The following is a 25,508-nucleotide window of genomic DNA, read 5'->3' on the forward strand; positions in this document are numbered from 1 at the left end:
GTGTAATTCCACAAAGTGTTTATAACATTCTAAAGCTACTAGGCTACTGGGATTTTTTTTTTAATGACTACTTAAACGGTTTTCTTCCCCACTCCCTTTTATTTTTTTTGAGAAAATCTGTGCTAAAAAGGCACTAGATAAAATGAACTTCCTCACTCTTGTGTATGTAGTAATTTATACAGTGCGTTAGACTCTATAATTTAACAAAGGTGACACACATCTGGATAAAACATCCTAAATATTCATCTACTTTCAGTTAAAAAAACAAACGCAAAGTCAAAGAAATAGGAAGTCCCACTGACAGGGACCAGCCTGACCATGAAATCACGGTCATCCCTGCCACCTCAGAACTCTGGCCTTGGCTGCGGGGGGAGCGCCCCCCTGCCAGGTGTGTTGGGTGGTGGCCGGGACCCAGGGGAGACTCACTGGCAGCAGCTGTGGGAGCCAAGCCTCCTGGAGACCTGAGTAAATGAGACGAAGGTGAAGTTTTCACAGTTTTCCAGCTTGACCTTCTTGGCTAAGTTCGGGACAATTCCCCGAAGAGACCTCAGTCCCATCCTCTGTTCCTCGTACCACACACTGCCCATGTCTGTGGCCTCCTTCCTGGCGGTAAGGTAGAAAGGGGACTTGGCCTCCATCTGGGTGGGTGGTCGGTGGATGTACATGTACTTGTAGAGGAGGCAGTAAGGGCACTGTTTGTGTCCCCTGGAATGCTCATGGTAGATCTTCCCGTGGCACACTCGAGTGGAACCACTCCGACTCTCCCGCTTGACACTGTCTGTCCGGGCGAAATAGGGCTGGTTCTGTGGGTCTTTGAGCAGCTCGATGTCACCATACATCAGATCAGCATGCTCCTGCAGCGTCCGCATATTCAGGTATTGGCTGTTGTACTTGACCACGGTGGACAGAAGGGTGATGGGGCTGTCATCCCCCAGACACCCTGCCTGCCACATCTCCTCCTCATCAGAGAGGGAGAAGTAGACGATGTTGCGAGAACGGGCACCTGACATCCCTGCCTTACTCAGCACCCACAGCTTCTCCTTGAGCTTCTTGGTGGAGGAGCTGAAGGTGCTGCTGGTGATGGAGAAGCCCACGCCCGCATTCTTCAGGATGCGGTCCAGGCCTCGGCGGATGGCGTGCAGCGACGTGGCCAGGAAGTCTGAGCCGTCGCTCTTCTTAACGGTGACATAAAAGTTCTCGAGCAGCTCGTTCAGCTTCACTGCAGGGATCTCAAATGAGACAAACACTGAGGTTACAAATTTGCGGACACCCAAGTAGCCAGACCCCTCCTTCCTTCTCCTGATCCTCACCAGGGGCTGTATTTTGGAGAGCCCTCTAGAGGGCTGCCTTCTTAGCATGATATAGTGGAAAAAACAGTGAATTTCACGCTGGAAGATCTAGGTTCCACACTGGGCTCCACTTAGTCCCTTTAAACCTCAGTGTTCTAAGCAAACAGGATGGGAGATAATAATCATACCTTCTCAAAGAATTATTGTAATGCTTAAATAAAGTAGTGGATGTGAAAGGGTTTGTAAATAGTAATGAACACACATACACACAACATATATATATATATATGTAATTATTTTTATTTTTATTATTGGCCTTGTAACTTTCACTGTTCCTCTCTGGAAAGCCCTTTCATCTCTTTTCTAGCAAATCATTTCCTTCCCTCCCCTTCAATAAAATTCAGCCATCCTCTTTGAAGAATTCCTGAACTAAACTTATCGAACTCTGAATCATTCCGACATTACTTTCCCTGATCTCTGCATGTACTTGGTACTGAAGGGAAAGATGACTCATATGTCCATTTTGCACAGGAAGTTAATGCCCCTTGATTCTTCACTTGAATTTATCTGAATAAGTCTGGAAATATTTCTGACTTAACGATTGATAGGGCTTCAATGTCAATATTTGTTCAAAAGATATGAAAGACAATGATTATACTGACAATTAGAGAGTGCTCCTTATTTAGGCATGGCAGGAGGAGGAAGGTTGGTGGGTAAGAAAGCTTTACTTTCAAGAGGGAGCCATAAAGATAAAACCAGACCTTGCTCATAGTCAGTTTAGGTTGAATACACATTCTAGGACAAAAGATAGTTCTCAATAAGAGACGTTTTAAAAGTAGAAACTGTACAGGTAACATTCATTCTTCTAATAGCCTGGGTCAAAGAGGAAAATAAAAACTGAATTATAGATTAAAAATGAGGCAAACTGGAAACATTACATATCAAAATGTATGAGGTGTTGCCAAATATACTCCAATAACACCACAGTCTTAAACTCCTTTGTTAGAAACTTTATTAAAAATAAGCGAACACTATTTAACACAAAAGACTAGAAAAAGTAAATCAAATTCAAAAATAGAGTGAATCAATAAAAATAAAACAAATTAATGAACTGGAAAAGATATAAATTGGTATAGATAAAAAATGAAAACATGTAATCTTTGAAAAGACGTATAAAGTTGACAAACTTCTAGCAAATATGATAGAAAGAAAGAGAGAGAAAGAAGAGGAAAGGAAATATAATATAAACAATATTAGGAATGAGAAAGACCATAACTACAGAAAATGAATAAAGAATATGAAAGAATATTATAAACTTTATGCATATTAATTTGAAAATATAAATAACCTGAACAATTTTCTAGCAAAATATAAATTACCAAAGTTGGTTCAATAAGAGGTAAGAGATCTGAAGAGCCCCAAACAAGAGAAGAGAATGAAATGACTGTCAAAGATGTATGTCACTCATAAAGAGATGGTGTTACGGAGTTGATTCAGCTTTTCTTTTGTATGTAAACAGTTTTGGAGCACAGGAAAAATAAGCGTTCTTCATTTTTTTTCTAATCCAAATATAGTAGATATTATACCAAAGATGCAAGAGGGAGGAGATATGGGAACATATGTATATGTATAACTGATTCACTTTGTTATAAAGCAGAAACTAACACACCATTGTAAAGCAATTATACTCCAATAAAGATGATAAAAAAACCCCAACAAAGTATATGAATATAAATGTAAACTGCTCTAAGTAAAGTACTAGTGATTTCCACTTTGCCCAGCACCAATGTAAAACAAAATGTACACACGTTAGAACCATGCGAGCAAGGGCATGGCTCTGATATGCACAAGTAGCAGTTAACATGGTACCAGCAAAATGAGGGCTGCCTATATTATCAAATTCAGGACTGCAGGAAAGTAATCTACATCGAGACCAGTAGGGATTATCAGAGTGTAAGGATGAGTCAATAGTAATAAATACTTCAATATAATTGACTTATTTACATATTAAGGAGAAATAATATGAAGTTGAAAATTACTGAAAAATTATTTGAAAGAATATGCTATCCACTTCAAATTTTCAAAATGCAAATTAAATTTAGATTGGAAGAAAAAATATCCTCTTACTATAACGAAGAGTATTTTACAGACATGAACTATAAAAATTACACTCAAGATGAATCAAAACTACAATGAGGTATCACCTCACACCAGTCAGAATGGCCATCATCAAAAAATCTACAAACAATAAATGCTGGAGAGGGTGTGGAGAAAAGGGAACCCTCTTGTACTGTTGGTGGGAATGTAAATTGATACAGCCACTATGGAGAACAGTATGGAGGTTCCTTAAAAAACTAAAAATAGAACTACCATATGACCCAGCAATCCCACTACTGGGCATATACCCTGAGAAAACCATAATTCAAAAAGAGTCATGTACCACAGTGTTCACTGCAGCTCTATTTACAATAGCCAGGACATGGAAGCAACCTAAGTGTCCATCGACAGATGAATGGATAAAGAAGATGTGGCACATATATACAATGGAGTATTACTCAGCCATAAAAAGGAAAGAAACTGAGTTATTTATAGTGAGGCGGATGGATCTAGAGTCTGTCATACAGAGTGAAGTAAGTCAGAAAGAGAAAAACAAATACCATATGCTAACACATATATATGGAATCTAAAAAAAAAATGGTTCTGAAGAACCTAGGGTCAGGACGGGAATAAAGATGCAAATGTAGAGAATGGACTTGAGGACATGGGGAGGGGGAAGGGTAAGCTGGGACAAAGTGAGAGAGTGGCATGGACATACATACACTACTACCAAATATAAAATAGATAGCTAGTGGGAAGCAGCCGCATAGCACAGGGAGATCAGCTCGGTGCTTTGTGTCCACGTAGAGGGGTGGGATAGGGAGGGTGGGAGGGAAACACAAGCGGGAGGAGATATGGGGATATACGTATATGTATAGCTGATTCACTTTGTTATAAAGCAGAAACTAACACACCATTGTAAAGCAATTATACTCCAATAAAGATGTTAAAAAAAATTACACCAGGATGAAAACATTAGAATCTTTTTTATGAAGTCAGGAATAGGATGAGAATGATGAATATCATTGCTATTATACAACAATGCTCTGAAGATTCTGGCCAACCAAGTAAGACAAGAAAAAGAAATTACACACACACACACACACACACACACACACACACACACATGTATGTATGTATATATGCATATAGGAAAGGAAAAAGACAAAACATAATTGTTTTCTGATAATCTAATTGTTGGTCTAGGAAACTCCAAGAGATTCAGTCGAAAAGCCATCAGAAAGAATAGGGTAGCTGCATACAAAATATAAAAAGCAATAGTTTTCTTACATACCAGTAAAAACCAATTAAAATAACTTCCCAATAATCATGACACCCAAAACTCATCTGGTTTCAGATTTTTATACTGTCACTTGCAACTCCCTACTTGCAGGTGTTAACTTCTCTTTGTATTAGCTGGGATTGTGTGGTTGCAAGAGAGAGACCAAACTTGAAAAAGCGTTGGCAAAGAGGGATATCAGAAATAGTGGATTTCAAGGCCATCAGGGCTCCACCTCTCACCTCTGCTTCTCTGTACAGAGCTGCTTTCTTTATGTAGCCACTTAGCACTCCCCAAGGGTTATATCTTACAGCTTCAGGTACTGGCAAGAGTCCAACTCTCACTTTCAGTAGAAAAAAAGTCTAAAGGAAGGATTCTGATTGGCCCAAACAACCAACCAAAAGGTGGGCCACTGTACTAACATAATGGCTTCTGCAGTAACCATGGGGATTGTAGGAGAAGAATGGTTCCTTAAATAAGGGGTGCTGAGCAGAAAATCGTACTACCTTAGTGTTTAAAAACAAAACAAAACAAAACAACTAACCTCTGATAGCTTCCTTTTGCCCTTCAGATAAGTTCCAAACTGTTTACCTTGTATGCAGGCCTTTACAATCTGCTTCCATCTATGGTAGATTGTTTGCAAAGACAGCCACAACCATCTCTCCCCTCCCTGTTCTTACACCCCTTTGCAATGTGACTCTGCTGCTCCTCCCATCAGGAAGTAGAATCTATTTTCCCACCCTTGGAATCGCGGCTGGCCATGAATTAATTTGGCCAATAGAATGTGGTAGAAATAACAATGTGTGAATTCCAAACCTAGGCTTCAAGGGGTTCTGTTTTCATCTTACAGGTTCTTTCAGGTTTGCCTCCATTGTCGTAGTACATGATGTTGCCATGTAAGGAAGCCCAGTTAGACCTCAGGGACGTGTGACTCAGAGACAAGCTGCCTCCCATCTAATATACAGATGACTGTACCCACATGAGTATCCCAAGTGAGACCAGTAGAAGAACCACTTCTAGCTGAGAAAACCCCGTATCATCATAAGCAAATAAAATGAATGTTCTGTTAAGCCACTAAGTTTTGGGGTGGTTTGTTGTGAAGCCACAGATAACTGATACACACCCTATTTCTCTAGCTTAATCTTTTGTTCTCTTTATACTCTGTTCTCCAGCTTCACTGAACTTTGTGACATTCGTAGAAACCACAGGGCTCTTTCATGCTTCCAAGTTTTTGCATATGCTATTTCCTCTGCCTAGAATGTTTTTTCTTCTAACCTTCTCTATTTGGAAAACCTCTATTCCTTGTTTCAGATCTAGCTCAAATTCTGCTGCCTATATAAAAGGCTTCTCCAGCTTCCCTAAGCAAAGTTACTCTCTCACCTGGGATCCCAAGGCACTTAACTTAAATTTTATTATGGCCCTCTCCATATTGCACAGCCTTTTATCTATTTATATGTCTGTCTCTCAAAGTGGACTGAAAGCTTCCTGAATGCAAGAATGACATCTCATACATGACTGGTTCTTCATGCTGAAGACCCTACCAGAAGGCCTGAAATGTATTATAGATACCCAATGAACTGATAAACATGGGTTAAAGCAATGAACTAACCCCAGAGTCAGGAGAACCAAAGCTGACTTAGGGTGCAGAACCCTAAGAATCAAGGAGAACCCTTGACTATACCACAAGTTTCAAAGAAAAATCACAGCAAAAGCAATTCCTGAAGAAACGTCAAGTCACAAAATGTATATTCTTTGTACACAAGAAACTGTTCATTCTGGCCCATGTTGCCTGCCTCCTTAGTTTTCTCAGACTGAGTTTTGGTTGATAATTATTCCTCGAGGTCTTAAATTGTTATGAAGACATTGCAGGAAAGTATTTTCCTTCATGAGCCACTCTGAACATCAAATTCACATTGGATTAAAAATTGGGCTTTTTTTTTTTAATTGGCTGCACCAGGTCTTAGTTGTAGCACACAGGATATTTAGTTGCAGCATGCACGTGGGATCTAGTTCCCTGACCAGGGATCGAAGCTGGGCCCCCTGCATTGGGAGCACAGAGTCTTAACCGCTGGACCACCAGGGAAGTCCCCAAACTGGGCTTTCTTGATGTGAAAATGACCAAAGAGAAGTAAGAGGTTGTCATGGGGCAGATGACTCCAGGTGGGAAAGAGCAGTATAAGAAGACTGACTTGCTTGGCAAATCCCAAAGTTCTGGAACTATGTAGCAATCCTTGGCAACTGAAAGGATTAGACAAGTAAAACCAAGAATTACTTTGGGGAATGCCTCAAACTCCCCTTTGTGATAATCTTGACTAGGGGATGAAGAAAGTGGAGAAAATGCTTGTGAACTACAAGTACTCTAATAGGAAAAAAAAATGAATCTTGAAGTAACCATTGCTGACAACAAAAATGACTTCATTTTTGCAGTTACTAAATTTCACTTTATTGAGAAAGACAGGTATTGAACTTCAAGATGCTGTATTTTCTGAGTGAGGCTAAGGAATATGTAGATCAATGAGACAGCAACTTTGAGGGAGATGTATCAGTGAGGATTAGGTCACACTTATGAAGAAAAAAATACCATGTGGAACACACATAGTAGATCACAGAGTGATGAGAGTGTGAGACTGGCAGGGTACACTCTGCTAATTTAGATGACATTTTGAAGTCTGATTTGACTCTTTGCTTTCCTCCTTGAAAAAATAACTAAATTTGAGGTTTACCAGCTGCCAAATAATGATAAACAGCTGTAACCTAGCTTGTTTGCTGCTAGCTATATCTATCTTTAAAGACACACTTAGACTAAAAATACCTTGCACTGAGACCAAAAAATGAGATTAAGACTATGGTCCCTGATGCCACAATTCCTTCTTTTAACAAAAATACTGGCTAATGCTCTAAGAGACTGGCCTCTTTCTTAAGAATTTAATCATTAAAAATATTTAAGTGGCCCATGTGAGACAGAGGACTGAAATATATCTTCTTCCTCATCCATCATTCCTCCAAACAACACAGGTGAAACTAGAAGTGATGATAAGGCACACCCAACTGGACAATCTAGACATTTTCACCACCTGAGATGTATATGTTACCTATGCCATGAAGGTTATGGGGAAATGGGGCTCTTTTCATGGATTCCTGCAGGGAAATGTAAAGTTTCCCAGTAACGGACAACTGTCTTCATAGTGACTTCACAAAGTCTGGAAGACAAGATCCTCTGACCTAGAAAAGGTTAAGGTTAGGGGCTGAAGACATGGTGATGAGGGTCTATGAGAATAGATGAATTTTAAAATTATTATTAATAAAGGTGAAATTGTTACATTTTAATAGATTTATTTGCTTTTTTATTGTGGTAAAATATACATAATATAAAATTTACCATCTTAACCATTTATAAGTGTACCATCCATTGTCATTAAGTACATTCACAATGTTGTGCAACCATCATCACTACTCATTTCCAGAACTTTTTCATCATTCCAAACAGAAACTGTACTCAGTATACCATAACTACATTTCTTCCCCCGTCAGCCCCGGTAACCTCTATTATACTTTCTGTCTTTACGAACTTGCCTATTCTAGGTACCCTACATAAATGGAATCATACATATTTGCTCTTTTGTGTCTGACTTATTTTACTTAGTATAACACTTTCAAGGTTCAGCCATGCTGTAAGCATGTATCAGTACTTCGTTTCTTTTCATTGACAAATAATATTCCATTGTATGGATATGCCACGTTTTGTTCATCCAAATGATGGACATTTGGGTTGTTTGTACATTTTGGCTATGGTGAATAATGCTACAACAAATATTTGTGTACAGGTTTTTGTATAGATATATGTCTTAAATTTTCTTGAGTATATGCCTATGAATGGAATTGCTGGGTGAGAGTAACCCTATGTTTAACTTTTGGGGAACTTCCAGACTTTCCAAAGCAGTTGCATCATTTTGCATTCCCACCAGAAATGTATGAGGGTTCCAATTTCTCCACATCCTCATCAACGCTTGTTATTATCTGTTTTTCTTTTTTTTATCCTAGTCTTCCTACTGAATGTGAAGTAGAATCTCATGTGATTTTGTCTTGCATTTCCCTGCAGTCTAATGAGCATCTTTTCACGTGTTTATTTTCGTCATAATAATGGTTTAATGTCCTTGTCTGCTAATTCTAAAATCTGTGTCAGTTCTGGGTTGGTTTTGATTGATTCATTCTTTAAGTGATATATTGATATTTTCTTGCTCCTTTGCATGTCTGGAAATTTTTGTTTAGTTGCCAGAGATTGTGAATTTTATTTCTTGGGTTCTGGATATTCTTATATTCCTATAAATATTCTTAAGGTTTGTTCTGGGACGTAGTTAAGTTACTTGAAAACTGTTTGACTCTTTTGGGTCTTGCTTTTTCCTAATTAAAAAAAAATTGAGATATAATTACCATATGACACTATATCAGTTTCAGGTGTATAACATAATATTTTGATATTTGTATATATTGCAAAATGATTACCACAATAAATCTAGTCAACACCCATCACCACACATAGTTAAAAATTTTTTTTCTTGTAACGAGAGCTTTTAAGATCTACTCTCTTAGCAACTTTCAAATATACAGTACCATGTTATTAACTATACTCACCATGCTGCACATTACATCCCCAGGCCTTTTGACCACCTTCACCCATTTCAACACTGCTCATTCCCAGCCTCTAGTGACCACCAATCTGTTCTTTGTAGCTAGGAGGATTTTTGTTCTTTGTTTTTAGATTCCACATATAAGTGAGATCATATGGTAATTGTCTTTCTCTGTCTGACTTATTTCATTTAGTATAATGCCCTCAAGGTCCATCCATGTTGTTGCAAACAGCAAGATTTTCTTCCTTTTTATGGCGAATAATATTCCACTGTATCTATACACCACATATTCTTTATCCATTCATCCATCTCTGGATACTTAGGTTGCTTCTATGTCTTGGCTATTGTAAATAATGCTGCAATGAACACACGGGTGTATATATCCTTTTGAATTAGTGTTTTCGTTTCCTTTAGATAAAGGATCGCATGATAGTTCTATTTTTAATTTTTTGAGGAACAACCTCCATACTCTTTTTCTATAGTGGCTGCACCACTTTACATTTGCTCCAGTAGTGCACAACAGTTCCCTTTTCTCCACATCCTTACCAACACTAGTTAACTCTTGTCTTTTGATAACAGTCATCCTAACAGATGTGAGGTGATAGCTCCCTGCGGGTTTGATTTGCATTTCCCTGATGATTAGTGATATATAGCACCTTTCCGTGTAGCTGGGTCTTGCTTTTAAGATTTGTTGGGTAGGGTTAGAGCAAAGCTCAGTCTGTGGCTAATTATTCTCCACATTTGATGCAAGACCTTTCTAAAGTCTCTACCCCACGAATCCTGAGGTTTTTCCAGTCTGACTGGTGGGAAGAGGTACTGTTTCCAGTTCTGTGTGAGCTCCAGGTACTATTACCTCTGATTCTTTCAGGCATCTTTTTTTTTTTTTTTTTTGGCCAGCCTCAGGTAGTTTCCTCACATGCAGATGTTGATCAGTACTCAGCTGAATATTTGAGACCGAATAGCTTCCGTTCTTTCACGTTCTCTTTCTGTGTAGCTCTCTACTTTCGAATATTCTGTTATGACAATTCTAGCCACCTGGGTCTCTCTGGACTCAGTTCCGTTTCCTCAACTCAGCAAATCTGCTGGGCTCTCCTGCATGCTCCCTCCCTGCACCACAGCCCTGTAGACTCTTTCAAGGCAGCAAGCTGGGGCACATGTAAGGCTCACCTTGTTTCCCATCTCAGAGATCACTGCCCTTCTTTGTGTATTATATAATACCTTGAAAAACATTAGTTGTATCATTTGTCTGTTTTTTGGTTGTTTCCGGCAGGAGAGTAAATCTCCTCCAAATTGGTTGGAAGTGAAAGAATTAACTGATTTTTCTCCTGGGCATGGGTTATATGTTCCCACTTCTTCCTATGTATAGTAACTGTTGATTGTATGCTAGAAATTGTGAATTTTACATTATTAAATTCTGGATTTGTCTTATCTTTTCAATGTATGCTATAACTTCTTTCTAGTTGTTCTCATGTCCTCAGCCACCCTGAGCTCTGATTTCTGTCTCCCCTCAACTCAGCAAGATTGCCAGGCTCAGTTTGGGTTCCCCTCCCTTTAATGCAGTTTAAAAATTGTCTCCAGGCAGAAAGCCTGAGAGGTGGTCAAGCAGCCATCTTAGGGATCAAGTCCTGTGCTGCCTGTTCTGTAGGAAGAGTTATTTCATTATATATTGTGCCCAGCTTTCTAGTTGTTACAGCAGGAGAGCAATTCTGGACCCTTCTATTCCCTTATGGCCACAAGTGGAAATTTCAATTTATTTTCTAATCTGCTGGATCATTTTGATTAGTATGTTGTTGCTTTTTCATTTTTATAATTCTTTTCATTCTTTCAACAAACATTTCATACATCCTTAACCTATAATCTACTATCTAAAGTCCCTGGTGTCTAAATCTGTTCTTTGTTGTTTCTATTCATTCTCATTCATGGTGATTTATTTCCTTAAGTGGATAGTGATTTTTTTTTTCTTAATGAGCACACATTTAGTTGGTCTTAATCTGTGAAAAATCTGAACACCTACATTTTGGATGTTTCCCTCCAAAGATTATTAGCATATGACTCTGCAAGGAGCCAGGATGCTGACCAAGAACTTCTTTAGACACTTTCAGGGTCTGCTCCTCAATCAAGGATTCTTCAGTTTAGCTCCCTGCCCCTTCCCTTCTTAATGATGTTATCAACATAAGCCCTGAGGAAGAGCCCTGCCTTTCATACGTGCTTACTGCTCACACTGCTCCTGTTTTGATCCTGTGGATGGCTCCCTTTCTTTCTGCAAGTACAGCAGAAAGGCCCCTCACAGTATCTAGGGCACCATGCTGCCAGAAGTAGAAACCTGGATTTCCTATTTCATCTCTTGTTGGTGCCCTAAACACATCACCCAAACCTGGAGATGTCACCTGCCCTTGCGCTTCAATTATGACTTCTACTTGCAATATCTTTGAATCTATACTTCCAGGTTTAACATTTCCCCCATGTTTTAAGTCCCACCTTCCCAAATGCTTATTCGACATAACCATCTGGTAGACATCTCTATTATCTAAACTCAACATATCCAAATCAAAATACATCTTTCTGTTCTGACTCTACAAGTCCAAGAAATTTCCCTTCTATTCACAACCCTCAAACATTTCAAGTTGGAAGAGATTCTAAGGGTTCATTTTACAACTGGGGAAATTGAGGACCAAGAATACTAAATACATTTTTGCTCATCACCTCCAATTAATTGCTCTATAATATTATGTTTCTTATGTTCCTTCCTGTTCAAAAAAACTCAGTGTTTCCCTTTCACCTAACCCTTAAGACATTTGCAGATCTTATGGTCAGAGTGTTTTTATTATAATGGTCCCTTCTCTGCTGCCCGCCCCCCCAATAATCCTTCAAATAAAATCTCTCCTTACAAACAAACACAAAAACAAAACAAAACAAAACTTCAATGGTTTCCCAACATTCACTGGATGTTGTCAAAATCCAGTTTTATAGTCCACTACTCCCATATATGAAACCTCTGGTGCAGGCAAGTGGGTCTATCCCTCTAAATTTTACTCTTCCTTATGTGACTCAGCCTAGAAGACCGTTGTCTTCAATTCTGTTGAAACCCTACCTCTCCCTCAAAATACAGTTTAAATATCAATTCCTTTGCTAGTCTCAACAAACTGAAATTAATTTCTCCATCTGAATATTTTTGGCATTTCTGATCTATAAATTCCGAGAACACGTATTAAATTCTGTTTTGTACTGTGGACATATTTCTTTCTATTTTATGGTCTTTCAAAGTTTCCTCAGGCAGAAAGTACCTGTTCCGTGTTCCCCACAATACTTAGCACAGTGCCTAGCACATGGAAGCTCAGTGAAGTTGACCAAAAGGAGAAGTAAACTTAAGGGTTTCTTACCTTGGTGATGTCTGTGTGATCTTTGAGCCCATTGGTCATACACCAATATCGCCACACATTCAGGGCATACCGTGTTGCTTTGGTCGTATTTGGGCTTACTGCACTGGTACACAGATCATTCAAGTCATCATTCATATTAAATACAGGAAATTTGTTGAGCTTAGTAGAATAGGCTAGAAACAAAAACAATAAAAGGCATTAAAATAATTTGCCATTCCCTCCTTCACAGAATTGTATCTTTGGATCATGTTAAATAGGAGAAAACTCCTAAGAGATATAACATGTTAAAAAATGAAATTTCTATCAAGTATACATAAATTAGAATAAATACAGTAGGGAACAATGTTTATAGCATGAAATCAATATAGTAACCATGCATTTAATCCCAACAATTTTGCCATATGTATTAACTGATATACTAATGCAGGCATTACAATAATAGAAGGGAAAAAATGAATGCAGAAAAACAAAGAATGTTCTATCTAAAATTTTCACTGTAAAAAAATAGCATTTATGTTAACAACAACGACAAAAGGATAGAAAGAAAGGAAGACAAGTTATACATCCTTTCTCTTTTCCTTAGCACATGAAGAGCTGTTACTTCTCTGCAACATATAGTCTCAAATATCTTATTTGTCATCCTGGACAGTGCTGAATTAAATGGTATTAGCATATTTCTTTATTTCTTTTCACAAATTGATAAAGAGAGAGAGATTTCAACCCTGACTCCACAACCCATCAGCTAGCTTAGAGTCAGAATGGAAGGTCAAGTAGAATATCAGGGAAAGAGTGGGATACTCCAGAGAGGCTCACATTGTCTCAGAGGAGAGCAAACAGATTTTAAATTGCAATTGTCGCTGCAGCCTGTGGATCAAAAACCACATTCACAGAAAGATAGACAAGATGAAAAGGCAGAGGGCTATGTACCAGATGAAGGAACAAGATAAAACCCCAGAAAAACAACTAAGTGAAGTGGAGATAGGCAACCTTCCAGAAAAAGAATTCAGAATAATGATAGCGAAGATGATCCAGGACCTCGGAAAAAGAATGGAGGCAAAGATGGAGAAGATGCAAGAAATGTTTAACAAAGACCTAGAAGGATTAAAGAACAAACAAACAGAGATGAACAATACAATAACTGAAATGAAAACTACACTAGAAGGAGTCAATAGCAGAATAACTGAGGCAGAAGAAAGGATAAGTGACCTGGAAGACAGAATGGTGGAATTCACTGCTGCGGAACAGAATAAAGAAAAAAGAATGAAAATAAATGAATACAGCCTAAGAGCCCTCTGGGACAACATTAAATGCAACAATATTCGCATTATAGGGGTCCCAGAAGGAGAAGAGAGAGAGAAAGGACCCGAGAAAATACTTGAAGAGATTATAGTCGAAAACTTCCCTAACATGGGAAAGAAAATAGCCACCCAAGTCCAGGAAGCACAGCGAGTCCCATACAGGATAAAAGGATAAACCCAAGGAGAAACATGCCAAGACACATAGTAATCAAACTGGCAAAAGTTACAGAGAAAGAAAAATTATTGAAAGCAGCAAGGGAAAAATGACAAATAACATACAAGGGAACTCCCATAAGGTTAACAGCTGATTTCTCAGCAGAAACTCTACAAGCCAGAAAGGAGTGGCATGATATACTTAAAGTGATGAAAGGAAAGAACCTACAACCAAGAATACTCTACCCAGCAAGGATCTCATTCAGATTCGATGGAGAAATCAAAAGCTTTACAGACAAGCAAAAGCTATGAGAATTCAGCACCACTAAACCAGCTCTACAACAAATGCTAAAGGAACTTCTCTAAGTGGGAAACACAAGAGAAGAAAAGGACCTACAAAAACAAACCCAAAACAATTAAGAAAATGGTCATAGGAACATACATATCGATAGTTAACCTTAAATGTGAATGGATTAAATGCTCCAACCAAAAGACACAGGCTTGCTGAATGGATACAAAAACAAGACCCATATATATGCTGTTTAAAAGAGACCCACTTCAGACCTAGGGACACATACAGACTGAAAGTGAGGGGATGGAAAAAGATATTCCATGCCAATGGAAATCAAAAGAAAGCTAGAGTAGCAATACTCATATCAGATAAAATAGGCTTTAAAATAAAGAATGTTACAAGAGACAAGGAAGGACACTACATAATGATCAAGGGATCAATCCAAGAAGAAGATATAACAATTAGAAATATATATGCACCCAACATAGGAGCACCTCAATACATAAGGCAACTGCTAACAGCTCTAAAAGAGGAAATTGACAGTAACACAATAATAGTGGGGGACTTTAACACCTCACTTACACCTATGGACAGATCATCCAAAATGAAAATAAATAAGGAAATGGAAGCTTTAAATGACACAATAGACCAGATAGATTTAATTGATATTTATAGGACATTCCATCCAGAAACAGCAGATCACACTTTCTTCTCAAGTGCGCATGGAACATTCTCCAGGATAGATCACATCTTGGGTCACAAATCAAGCCACAGTAAATTTAAGAAAATTGAAATCATATCAAGCATCTATTCTGACCACAATGCTATGAGATTAGAAATGAATTACAGGGAAGAAAATGTAAAAAACACAAACACATGGAGGTTAAACAATACATTACTAAATAGCCAAGAGATCACCAAAGAAATCAAAGAGGAAATCAAAAAATACCTAGAGACAAATGACAATGAAAACGCGATGATCCAAAACCTATGGGATGCAGCAAAAGCAGTTCTGAGAGGGAAGTTTATAGCTATACAAGCCTACCTCAAGAAACAAGAAAAATCTCAAATAAACAATCTAATCTTACACCTAAAGGATATAGAGAAAGAAGAACAAACAAAACCCAAAGTCAGCAGAAGGAAAGAAATCATAAAGATCAGAGCAGAAATAAATGAAATAGAAACAAAGAAAACAATAGCAAGGATCAATAAAACTAAAAGCTGGTTCTTTGAGAAGATAAACAAAATTGATAAACCTTTTAGCCAGACTCTTCAAGAAAAAGAGGGAGAGGACTCAAATCAATAAAATTAGAAATGAAAAAGGAGAAGTTACAACAGACACCGCAGAAATACAAAGCATCCTAAGAGACTACTACAAGCAACTGTATGCCAATAAAATGGACAACCTGGAAGAAATGGACAAATTCTTAGAAAGGTATAGCTTTCCAAGACTGAACCAGGAAGAAACAGAAAATATGAACAGACCAATCACAAGTATTGAAATTGAAACTGTGATTAAAAATCTTCCAACAAACAAAAGTCCAGGACCAGATGGCTTCACAGGTGAATTCTATCAAACATTTAGAGAAGAGCTAACACCCATCCATCTCAAACTCTTCTAAAAAATTGTAGAGGAAGGAACACTCCCAAACTCATTCTACGAGGCAACCATCACCCTGATAACAAAACCAGACAAAGATACTCCAAAAAAAGAAAATTACAGACCAATATCACTGATGCATATAGATGCAAAAATCCTCAACAAAATACTAGCAAACAGAATCCAACAACACATTAAAAGGATCATACACCATGATCAAGTGGGATTTATCCCAGGGATGTAAGGATTCTTCAATATACATAAATCAATCAATGTGAAAAACCATATTAACATATTGAAGAATAAAAACCATATGATCATCTCAATAGATGTAGAAAAAGCTTTTGACAAAATTCAACACCCATTTATGATAAAAACTCTCCAGAAAGTGTGCATAGAGGGAACCTACCTCAACATAATAAAGGCCATATACGACAAACCCACAGCAAATATATCATTCTCAATGGTGAAAAACTGAAAGCATTTTCTCTAAGATCAGGAACAAGACAGGGATTTCCACTCTCACCACTATTATTCAACATAGTTTTGGAAGTCCTAGCCACGGCAATCAGAGAAGAAAAAGAAATAAAAGGAATCCAAATTGGAAAAGAGGAAGTAAAACTGTCACTGTTTGCAGATGACATGATACTATACATAGAGAATCCTAAAGATGCCACCAGAAAACTACTAGAGCTAAGCAATGAATTTGGTAGAGTAGCAGGATACAAAATTAATGCATAGAAATCTCTTGCATTCCTATACACTAAAGATGAGAAATCTGCAAGAGAAATTAAGGAAACACTCCCATTTACCATTGCAACAAAAAGAATAAAATACCTAGGAATAAACCTACCTAAGGAGGTAAAAGACCTGTACTCGGAAAACTCTAAGACACTGATGAAAGAAATTAAAGATGATACCAACAGATGGAGAGATATACCATGTTCTTGGACTGGAAGAATCAATATTGTGAAAATGACTATACTACCAAAAGCAATCTACAGATTCAATGCAATCCCTATCAAATTACCACTGGCATTTTTTACAGAACTAGAACAAAAAAATCTTAAAATTTGTTTGGAGACACAAAAGACCCCAAGTAGACAAAGCAGTCTTGAGGGAAAAAAACGGAACTGGAGGAATCAGACTCCTGGACTTCAGACTATACTACAAAGCTACAGTAATCAAGACAATATGGTACTGGCACAAAAACAGAAACATAGATCAATGGAACAAGATAGCCCAGAGATAAACCCACACACCTATGGTCAACTCACCTATGACAAAGGAGGTAAGGATATGAAATGGAGAAAAGACGGTCTCTTCAATAAGTGGTGCTGGGAAAACTGGACAGCTACCAGTTTTCATTTTAAAAGAATGAAATTAGAACACTCCCTAACACCATACACAAAAATAAACTCAAAATAGATTAGAGACCTAAATGTAAGACTGGATACTATAAAACTCTTAGAGGAAAACATAGGAAGAACACTCTTTGACATAAATCACAGCAAGATCTTTTTTGACCCACCTCCTAGAGTAATGGAAATAAAAACAAAAACAAGTGGGACCTAATGAAACTTAAAAGCTTTTGCACAGCAAAGGAAACTATAAACAAGATGAAAAGACAACCCTCAGAGTGGGAGAAAATATTTGCAAATGAATCAATGGACAAAGGATTTATCTCCAAAATATATAAACAGCTCATGCTACTCAGTATCAAAAAAAAAAATGCAATTCAAAAATGGAGGGAAGACCTAAATAGACATTTCTCCAAAGAAGACATACAGATGGCCAAGAGGCATGTGAAAAGCTGCTCAACACCACTAATTATTAGAGAAATGCAAATCAAAACTACAATGAGGTATCACCTCACACTGGTCAGAATGGGCACCACCAGAAAATCTACAAACAACAAATACTGGAGAGGGTGTGGAGAAAAGGGAACCCTCTTGCACTGTTGGTGGGAATGTAAATTGATACAGCCACTATGGAGAACGGTATGGAGGTTCCTTAAAAAACTAAATCTTGAATTACCATATGATCCAGCAATCCCATTACTGGGCATATACCCAGAGAAAACCATAATTCAAAAAGACACATGCACCCCAATGTTCACTGCAGCACTATTTACAATAGCCAGGTCATGGAAGCAACCTAAATGCCCATCGACAGATGAATGGATAAAGAAGATGTGGTACATATATAAAATGGAATATTACTCAGCGATAAAAAGGAACAAAATTGGGTCATTTGTAGAGATGTGGATGGATCTAGAGTCTGTCATACAGAGTGAAGTAAGTCAGAAAGAGAAAAACAAATATTGTATGTTAACATACATATATGTGGATATATGTGCATATATGTGGAACCTAGAAAAATGGTACAGATGAACTGGTTTGCAGGGCAGAAATTGAGACACAGATGTAGAGAACAAACGTATGGACACCAAAGTGGGAAAGCGGTGCAGGGTGTGGGGTGTGTGTGATGAATTGGGAGATTGGGATTGACATGTATACACTGATGTGTATAAAATTGATGACTAATAAGGACCTGCTGTATAAAAAACAGATAAAATAAAATTCAAAAATTAAAAAAAAAAGGGTCTCTCCCTCCTAGGAGTAGGGTTCATGCCATGCTCCCTTGCAACCCTCCCTCCTCCCCCCTCCACCTCCTTGGTATTGATGAGGTCTGGGCTACAAAAAGAAAAAAAAATGCAATTGTCAAATTACTTCAGATGAAGACTGGTGTTCCTCAATGTGTCCACTTTAAATACTAGTCATCAGAGTAAATCCACAACCATTAGCTGGCCATGTTTCATACTCTGTAATCCACTAACACTGGGCTTAAACTGTTGAAATTGTTGTCTTTGGATAGAAAAAAAAAATCAAGGTAAACCATCTCACAGTGAAAACAATGCCAACTTGTACTTTTTCTAATGGTTCTGACCCTCTCTGGAATGTTTCTGTATTCAAACCAGGCACAGAAAGGCTGAGAAATAGCAAAATGAGTTAAGGCATTACCAAGGTGATATACAAAGTGGTTTCATCTAACTCACCTCATCTTTCTCTGCTCCCACTCAGGAACTCCAAACCACCAGCCTCTTGTTGTTCTCTAGCCTCTGCCTGTGCCCAGGACACCCACAACACACCTTCCCTACCCTTAGCCTGAGAAATCCCTCCATGGTCTTTGTACCAATCAAACAGTATCTTTTTTCAATTCCAATTCCAATTGCAAACTCACATCTATGTGATCTTTCCCCATACAAACCCAACTCCCTTATTCTCTCCTTCAGTATGAGCCCCAGATTTGCTTTATTATTCCTTGGAACTAATAATCTAATTGTGCCCAGAAGATCTCTTCAACTGGTTTATATGCTCCTTAAGACTGTGTCTTCACCCTTTAAGTCTGCTTTGAACTGCTGAACACACAATCTGCTTTAATAAATGCTTATAGCAAGAGAGCAGTAAACAGTGCTAGAAATGCTTTCCAAAGCAACTGAGTCATGCAGGCATATTGCTCTTACCACCCTCCTAAGCTGACATAACTCACATTATTGCTGGGACTTGCTTGATATTAATGAAAGGATTCTAGTATAAAATTTACTATCATTGCCTCTAGCACTAACTGAATGCTTACTACATGCCAAGAGTTATGTAAATTATCTGTAGTCTCTAAGCAACTTTATACCTATTTTACAGGTAAGGAAACTGAACCTCACACATTTAGTAACTTCATACATCACTCATCCAATATTTACTGAGGTACTCTCTCTGTACCAGGCACTGTGCTGTCCCAAGTCATGGAGTTGGCAAGTAATAAAGCCACAGTTTGCACCTGGGTCCTGCTGACTCTATGCCCTGGTCACTACAGCAAAGGAATCAGGTACTATAGGGATAAAATGCTTAGTAAGGAATACAGTTTAGATATTAGCCACTTGTGCTTCTGAAAAATATCCTTGCCTCCCAAATTTACTCAGATTAACCTTCATAAGTCTGATTTAAACAACCACTATAGCTTTTAAAAACAACAACAACAAAATGATTTATTTGCAACACAGCCTAGTCCCCATCATTTTATTTTTTTGGCTGCTGCGGGGCTTGTGGCATCTTAGTTCCCTGAGCAGGGATGGAACCTGGGCCCTCGGCAGGGAAAGCAGGAGTCCTAACCACTGAACCACCAGGGAATTCCCCCCATTACTTTAATATGCAGAGGAGTAGAAAAGAGTCACACTGCAAGATAGGATGACTAAGTTTAATTATTACATTAAATAATTAAACGACCTTAACTAATATATTTTTTTATCACAGGACAGAGACGGTACACTGAAAATGGAAACCAATGTCCTAGTACATAGAGAAACAGGGAAAGAATGCTTGTACAGTTACATAATGGGAAAGAAATTTGTGAAAATGAAATGACATATACGATTCCTTCATGATTGTATTTAAGGATTATGTTTATTTAACTGCTTTTTAAAATTTTTGAGTAAAAGTTCTAGTGTTACAGTGCTGAGGACATTTTTAGGAGAGTATATTGATGGAGAAACAAACAAAAGTAAGAACTTATAACTGAATACAGGGAAAAGAAGGGACTACTAAAGGAGGATTTGAATTTTTTTCCTCACTAGAAAACAGGCAAACTCTGAGCTGAAAGTTAGGAAGAGCAGGCCGTGGGAGTGGGAGGGGACTATGGGATCATGGCAGTGTAACCTAAGGACAGCCAGATCTGAATGATTATCCTGCTTTCTATACGTAGCTGCCACTTACATCATTTACAGGACAGTGTGTAAAGTGAGGGAATCTGCTGTGGAAGGCTACCCTCAAGGTCAGAGAGAAAAGGGGCATTGCCTCAGGTAACTCTGGGCAGCCCCATTGGACAGAGAGGGAAAAAAGGAAAGCAGCTACAAAAAGCAAGAAATCCCCAAATGTACACCATCTCTCAGGTAGCACCTTCCCTGTGTCTAATCTGAGAGAGTTCCTGGCTTCCCAGCCTGTTTTCCTTTCATATACCCTGCAGGGAAGCTTATTCATGGGCTCTTCTTTGTCCACTCATTCAGCTAGGTGAAGTCCACCTGCAGAACCCTGTGCTTAACTATTACCTGCAAAAGTGAGCTCTGCCCAGGTTCAAACAGGAACCTTGAATAATGTCTAAGGAAATCCCTATAAGCTATCAATAATGATAAATCTAGACTTTCATTTTAAAATGTGAACATACAAACAAGCATCACTTGGCAACTGGGGAAAACTAAAAGCATGGAAGTTACCACATTACACAAGCAGAGCAACTAATTTCACATCCCCTATCCTCCCCCTGAAAACAGACTTAATTCAGAAAACCAAAGAAAAAATTTAAAAGATAGATACATATATTTGAGAGGATAATGCATCCTTAAAACAAGAACAGCTTTCATTGTAGAACAAGGAAGATCCTGGAAACTTTAAATGATTGAAAAAACATATTTTAAAAATTCTGAGAAGAGCTGAGTATGAGAATGAACACGGCTAAAGGACAAATTAGTGATTAGGAAGGAATTTTCCCTGAAGGGCAGGCAAAGTAATAAAAAAACTGATAATTATGTGAGTGAAGTTAAGAAGCATGGAAGACAGACTATGGAGAAACAAAATCCATCTTATAAGAATTCAAGAGAAAAGGTTATAAGAGGATAGGATAAAATAATCAAAGATATAATATATGAAAAGTTCTGTTAATCAAAGAAAGATTTTAATCTTTAGGGTGTTAAGGTTCATGAACTGTCAAAGAGACACACTGAAAAGACACATATATAAACATATCTTGGTGAAATTTCCAAAATCTAAGAACGAAAAGAAAATTCTATAATCTTTCTGGTAGGGGGGAAAAAGCCATCAGCAGAATAACAAGAATTAGATTTTTCATCTGTGATACTAAAAAACAATGACTCAGTCTCCTCAGAGCTGTGAGGGAAAAGGACCATAAGTGAAGAATTCTAATACCTAGCTAAAGTATCATTCAAGGCAAAAGAAAGATATTTTCAGTCATGAAAGAAGTAGCATCCAAGCACCCTTTCTTAAAAAAAAAAGTTAGTCGTGGATATTTGCAAACAAAATGAAAAATGAATCAAAGAAAGGGAAAGATACTGGGTACAAGGTATAGTAAGAAGCAAAAAATTACTTCTAACACTGAGTAATGTAGCAAGTGAGCTCAACACAATTGTTAAGAAAAGACTGTGAAAAGAGATGGGGTGTGATAGAACAAAATCTTGAACTAAAATTCCCCATAATTTCAATAAAATAAGGGAAAAGGGGAGAGGAAAGATAGAAAAAATATGATTAAGATCTCATCCTCTTTGGAAAGGATAAAAAGCAAAGAGGAAAAAAGAAGGGAGAGATTACCAATGTTAATTAATTTTTATATTAAAAATATGTGTTTAAATCTGTTAAAAACAAAAGAAACAACTATTAGAATGGATATAGGATTTTCAAGTAAGAGTAAATAAAGGAGTATCAGCAGAAAAAGAGTTAAAAACAAAAATCCAACATCTGCAATCTATCAAGCAAAACTTGGGACAAGTTAACAAACAAAATAAAGAACCAAGAAAGAAAGCATGATGTAAAGAAGACGTACATATGGGCAACAGGCACATGAAAAGACTCTCAGTAACACTAATCGTCAGGGAAATGCAAATCAAAACCACAACGAGATATCACCTCACACCTGTCAGAATGGCTCTTATCAAAAAGACAAGAAATAACAAGTGTTGGTGAGGATGTGGAGAAAAGGGAACCATTGTGCACTGCTGGTGGGAATGAAAATTGGTGCAGCTACTGTGGAAAAGAATATGAAGTTTCCTCAAAAAATTAAAAATAGATCTACAGTATGATCTAGCAATTCTACTGTTAGTAGAAATTCAATCTAGTCGAAGAAAACAAAAACACTTATTTGAAAAAATATATACAACCCTATGTTCATTGCAGCACTATTTACAATAACCAAGATATGGAAATAACCTAAGTGTCCACTGATGGATGAATGGATAAAGAAGGTTTCTCTGTGTGTGTGTGTAATACTACTCAGCCATAAAAAAAAAAGGTAATGTTGCCATTTATGACAACATAGATGGACCTTGAGGGTATTATGCTAAGTGAAAAAAGCCTGTGAAAAACAAATACTGTATGATCTCACTTATATGTGGAACCTAAAAAGCAAAACAAACAAACAAGACAAAAACCAAAACCCAGACTCATAGATACACAGAACAGACTGGTGGTTGCCAGAGGGGAGGGAGGTAGGGGGGTTGTGAAATGGGTGAAGGGGATCAAGAAGTACAAACTTCTGGGGGACTTCCCTGGTGGCACAGTGGTTAAGAATCCGCCTGCCAATGCAGGGGACACGGGTTCGAGCCCTGGTCAGGGAAGATCCCACATGTTGCAGAGCAACTAAGTCCTTGCACTACCACTACTGAGCCTGTGCTCTAGAGCCCGTGAGCCACAACTACTGAGCCCGCGTGCCACAACTACTGAAGCCTGTGTGCCTAGAGCCTGGGCTCTGCAACAAGAGAAGCCACCGCACTGAGAAGCCTGTGCACTGCAATGAAGAGTAGCCCCCACTCGCCACAACTAGAGAAAGCCCATGTGCAGCAACGAAGACCTAACGCAGCCAAAAGTACATAAATAAATGAATAAATTTATATTAAAAAAATAAAGTACAGCATGGGGAATATAGTCAATAATATTGTATTAACTTTGTATGATGACAGATGACTGTGGTGATCATTTTGCAATGTATACAAATGTTGAATTACTATCTTGTACACTTCAAGTTAATATAATATTGAATGTCAACTATACTTCAATTTAAAAAATGTTGTCAGTCTACATAAGAAACAAAACTCAGCTATATATGTTCTTTACACATAGGAATTAATAGGGTATAAAAGTTGAAAGCAAAAGAATAAAAAAAAAAGGGTATACCATGTGAACAATAAAGAAAGGAACGCTGGTATAGCTATACAGTATCAGACAAAACAGACTTTAAGGCAAGAAGCATTCATTACCAGAAATAAAAAGAGATGTTTTAAAATTCAACAGAGAGATACAACAATCCTAAATTTGTATGGACTTAACAATACAGCCTCAAAATATAAAAAGCAAAACTTGAAAGAATTTAAAAAAGAAATAGGCAAAACTACAACTAAGGTTTTAATACATCATTTTACATAGCTGACAGAACAAGCAGACAAAAAATTGTACAGATATAGAAGATATGAATGATGCAAGCAACAAACTGGATGTAATTGATATACAAAGAACAACATAATAATGGCAGAATAGACATTCTTTTCAAAGGTACATGATACTTTTTTTAAAAATTGAAATATAGTTGATGTATAATATTATGTTAGCGTCAAGTGTACTACATAGTGATTTGACAACTGCATACATTATAAAATGATCACAAAGTTATTACCACATTACTGACTATATTCTTTATGCTGTATATTACACCCCTGTGGCTTCTTTGTTTTATAACTGGGGTTTGTACCTCTTAACCTCCTTCACCTATTTCACTGCAGCCTCTATCCTCCTCCTCTCTGGAAGCTACCCATTTGCTTTCTGTATCTATGAGTGTTTTTGTTTTTTGTTTGCTTGTTTGTTTTGTTTTTAGATTCCACATGTGAGATCACACGGTATTTGTCCTTTTCTGACTTATTTCACTTAGCATAATACCCTCTAGATCCATCTATGTTGTAGCAAATGTCAAGAATTCACATAACCCTTTTACAAAAATAGAAGTGCTAGGACATAAAGCTAGTCCTCAACATTTCAAAAGATTAAGTCATTCAGAATATCAGTAGAATTTTTAAAAATCAGAGGGAATTAGGAAATACTTCAAAATGAATGATAATGACAATATAATGTGTCAAAGTTGTGGGATGTGGTTATTACAGTGCCTACAGAGAAAATGATAGCATTAAATTCAGAAGAAAGATTGAATATCAACTATACCAGGAAATTATAAAAAGAGAAACAAATACAACCCCAAAAATAAAAAGAAGGAAGCAGTACACATAAGAACAGAAATCAATGAAATAGGAAATAAACTTACAATAAAAAAAGTAACACTGGCTTCCCTGGTGGCACAGTGGTTAGGAGTCCACCTGCTAATGCAGGGGACACGGGTTCATGCCCTGGTCGGGAAGATCCCACATGCCACAAAGCAACTAAGCCCATGCGCCACAACTACTGAGCCTGTGCTCTAGAGCCTGCAAGCCACAACTACTGAGCCCGCGTGCCACAACTACTGAAGCCCGCGCACCTAGAACCCGTGCTCCACAACAGGAGAAGCCACCGCAGTGAGAGGCCTGCACACTGCAACGGGGAGTGGCCCCGCTCGCCGCAGCTGGGGAGGGCCTGCGTGCAGCAATGAAGACCCAACACAGACAAAAATAAGTAAATAAATAAATTTATTTAAAAAAAAAGTAACACCAAGAGATGGATTTGAAAGACTAAC

General features: G+C 37.8%; 2 protein-coding genes across 3 annotated transcripts in view; one reads left to right on the top strand and one right to left on the bottom strand.

Annotated features, from left to right (window-relative positions):
* The window catches only part of INIP (INTS3 and NABP interacting protein), a 54,886-nt gene extending 49,195 nt beyond the window's left edge, over positions 1-5,691 (top strand). For both annotated transcript variants that reach the window (XM_060154608.1, XM_060154609.1), the window contains exon 4: positions 5,516-5,691. In XM_060154608.1, the coding sequence (XP_060010591.1) occupies positions 5,516-5,545 (30 nt within the window). In that variant the 3' untranslated portion in view covers positions 5,546-5,691. The remainder of the gene's footprint in view (positions 1-5,515) is intronic.
* The window catches only part of KIAA1958 (KIAA1958 ortholog), a 170,532-nt gene continuing 145,325 nt past the window's right edge, over positions 302-25,508 (bottom strand). Inside the window, exons 4-5 of the mRNA XM_060154602.1 lie at positions 12,674-12,846; positions 302-1,229 (exon numbers count right to left, since the gene is read on the bottom strand). Of these exons, the coding sequence (XP_060010585.1) occupies positions 423-1,229; positions 12,674-12,846 (980 nt within the window). The 3' untranslated portion in view covers positions 302-422. The remainder of the gene's footprint in view (positions 1,230-12,673; positions 12,847-25,508) is intronic.

This window comes from Lagenorhynchus albirostris, chromosome 7 (assembly GCF_949774975.1).
Source record: "Lagenorhynchus albirostris chromosome 7, mLagAlb1.1, whole genome shotgun sequence".
NCBI lineage: Eukaryota > Metazoa > Chordata > Mammalia > Artiodactyla > Delphinidae > Lagenorhynchus > Lagenorhynchus albirostris.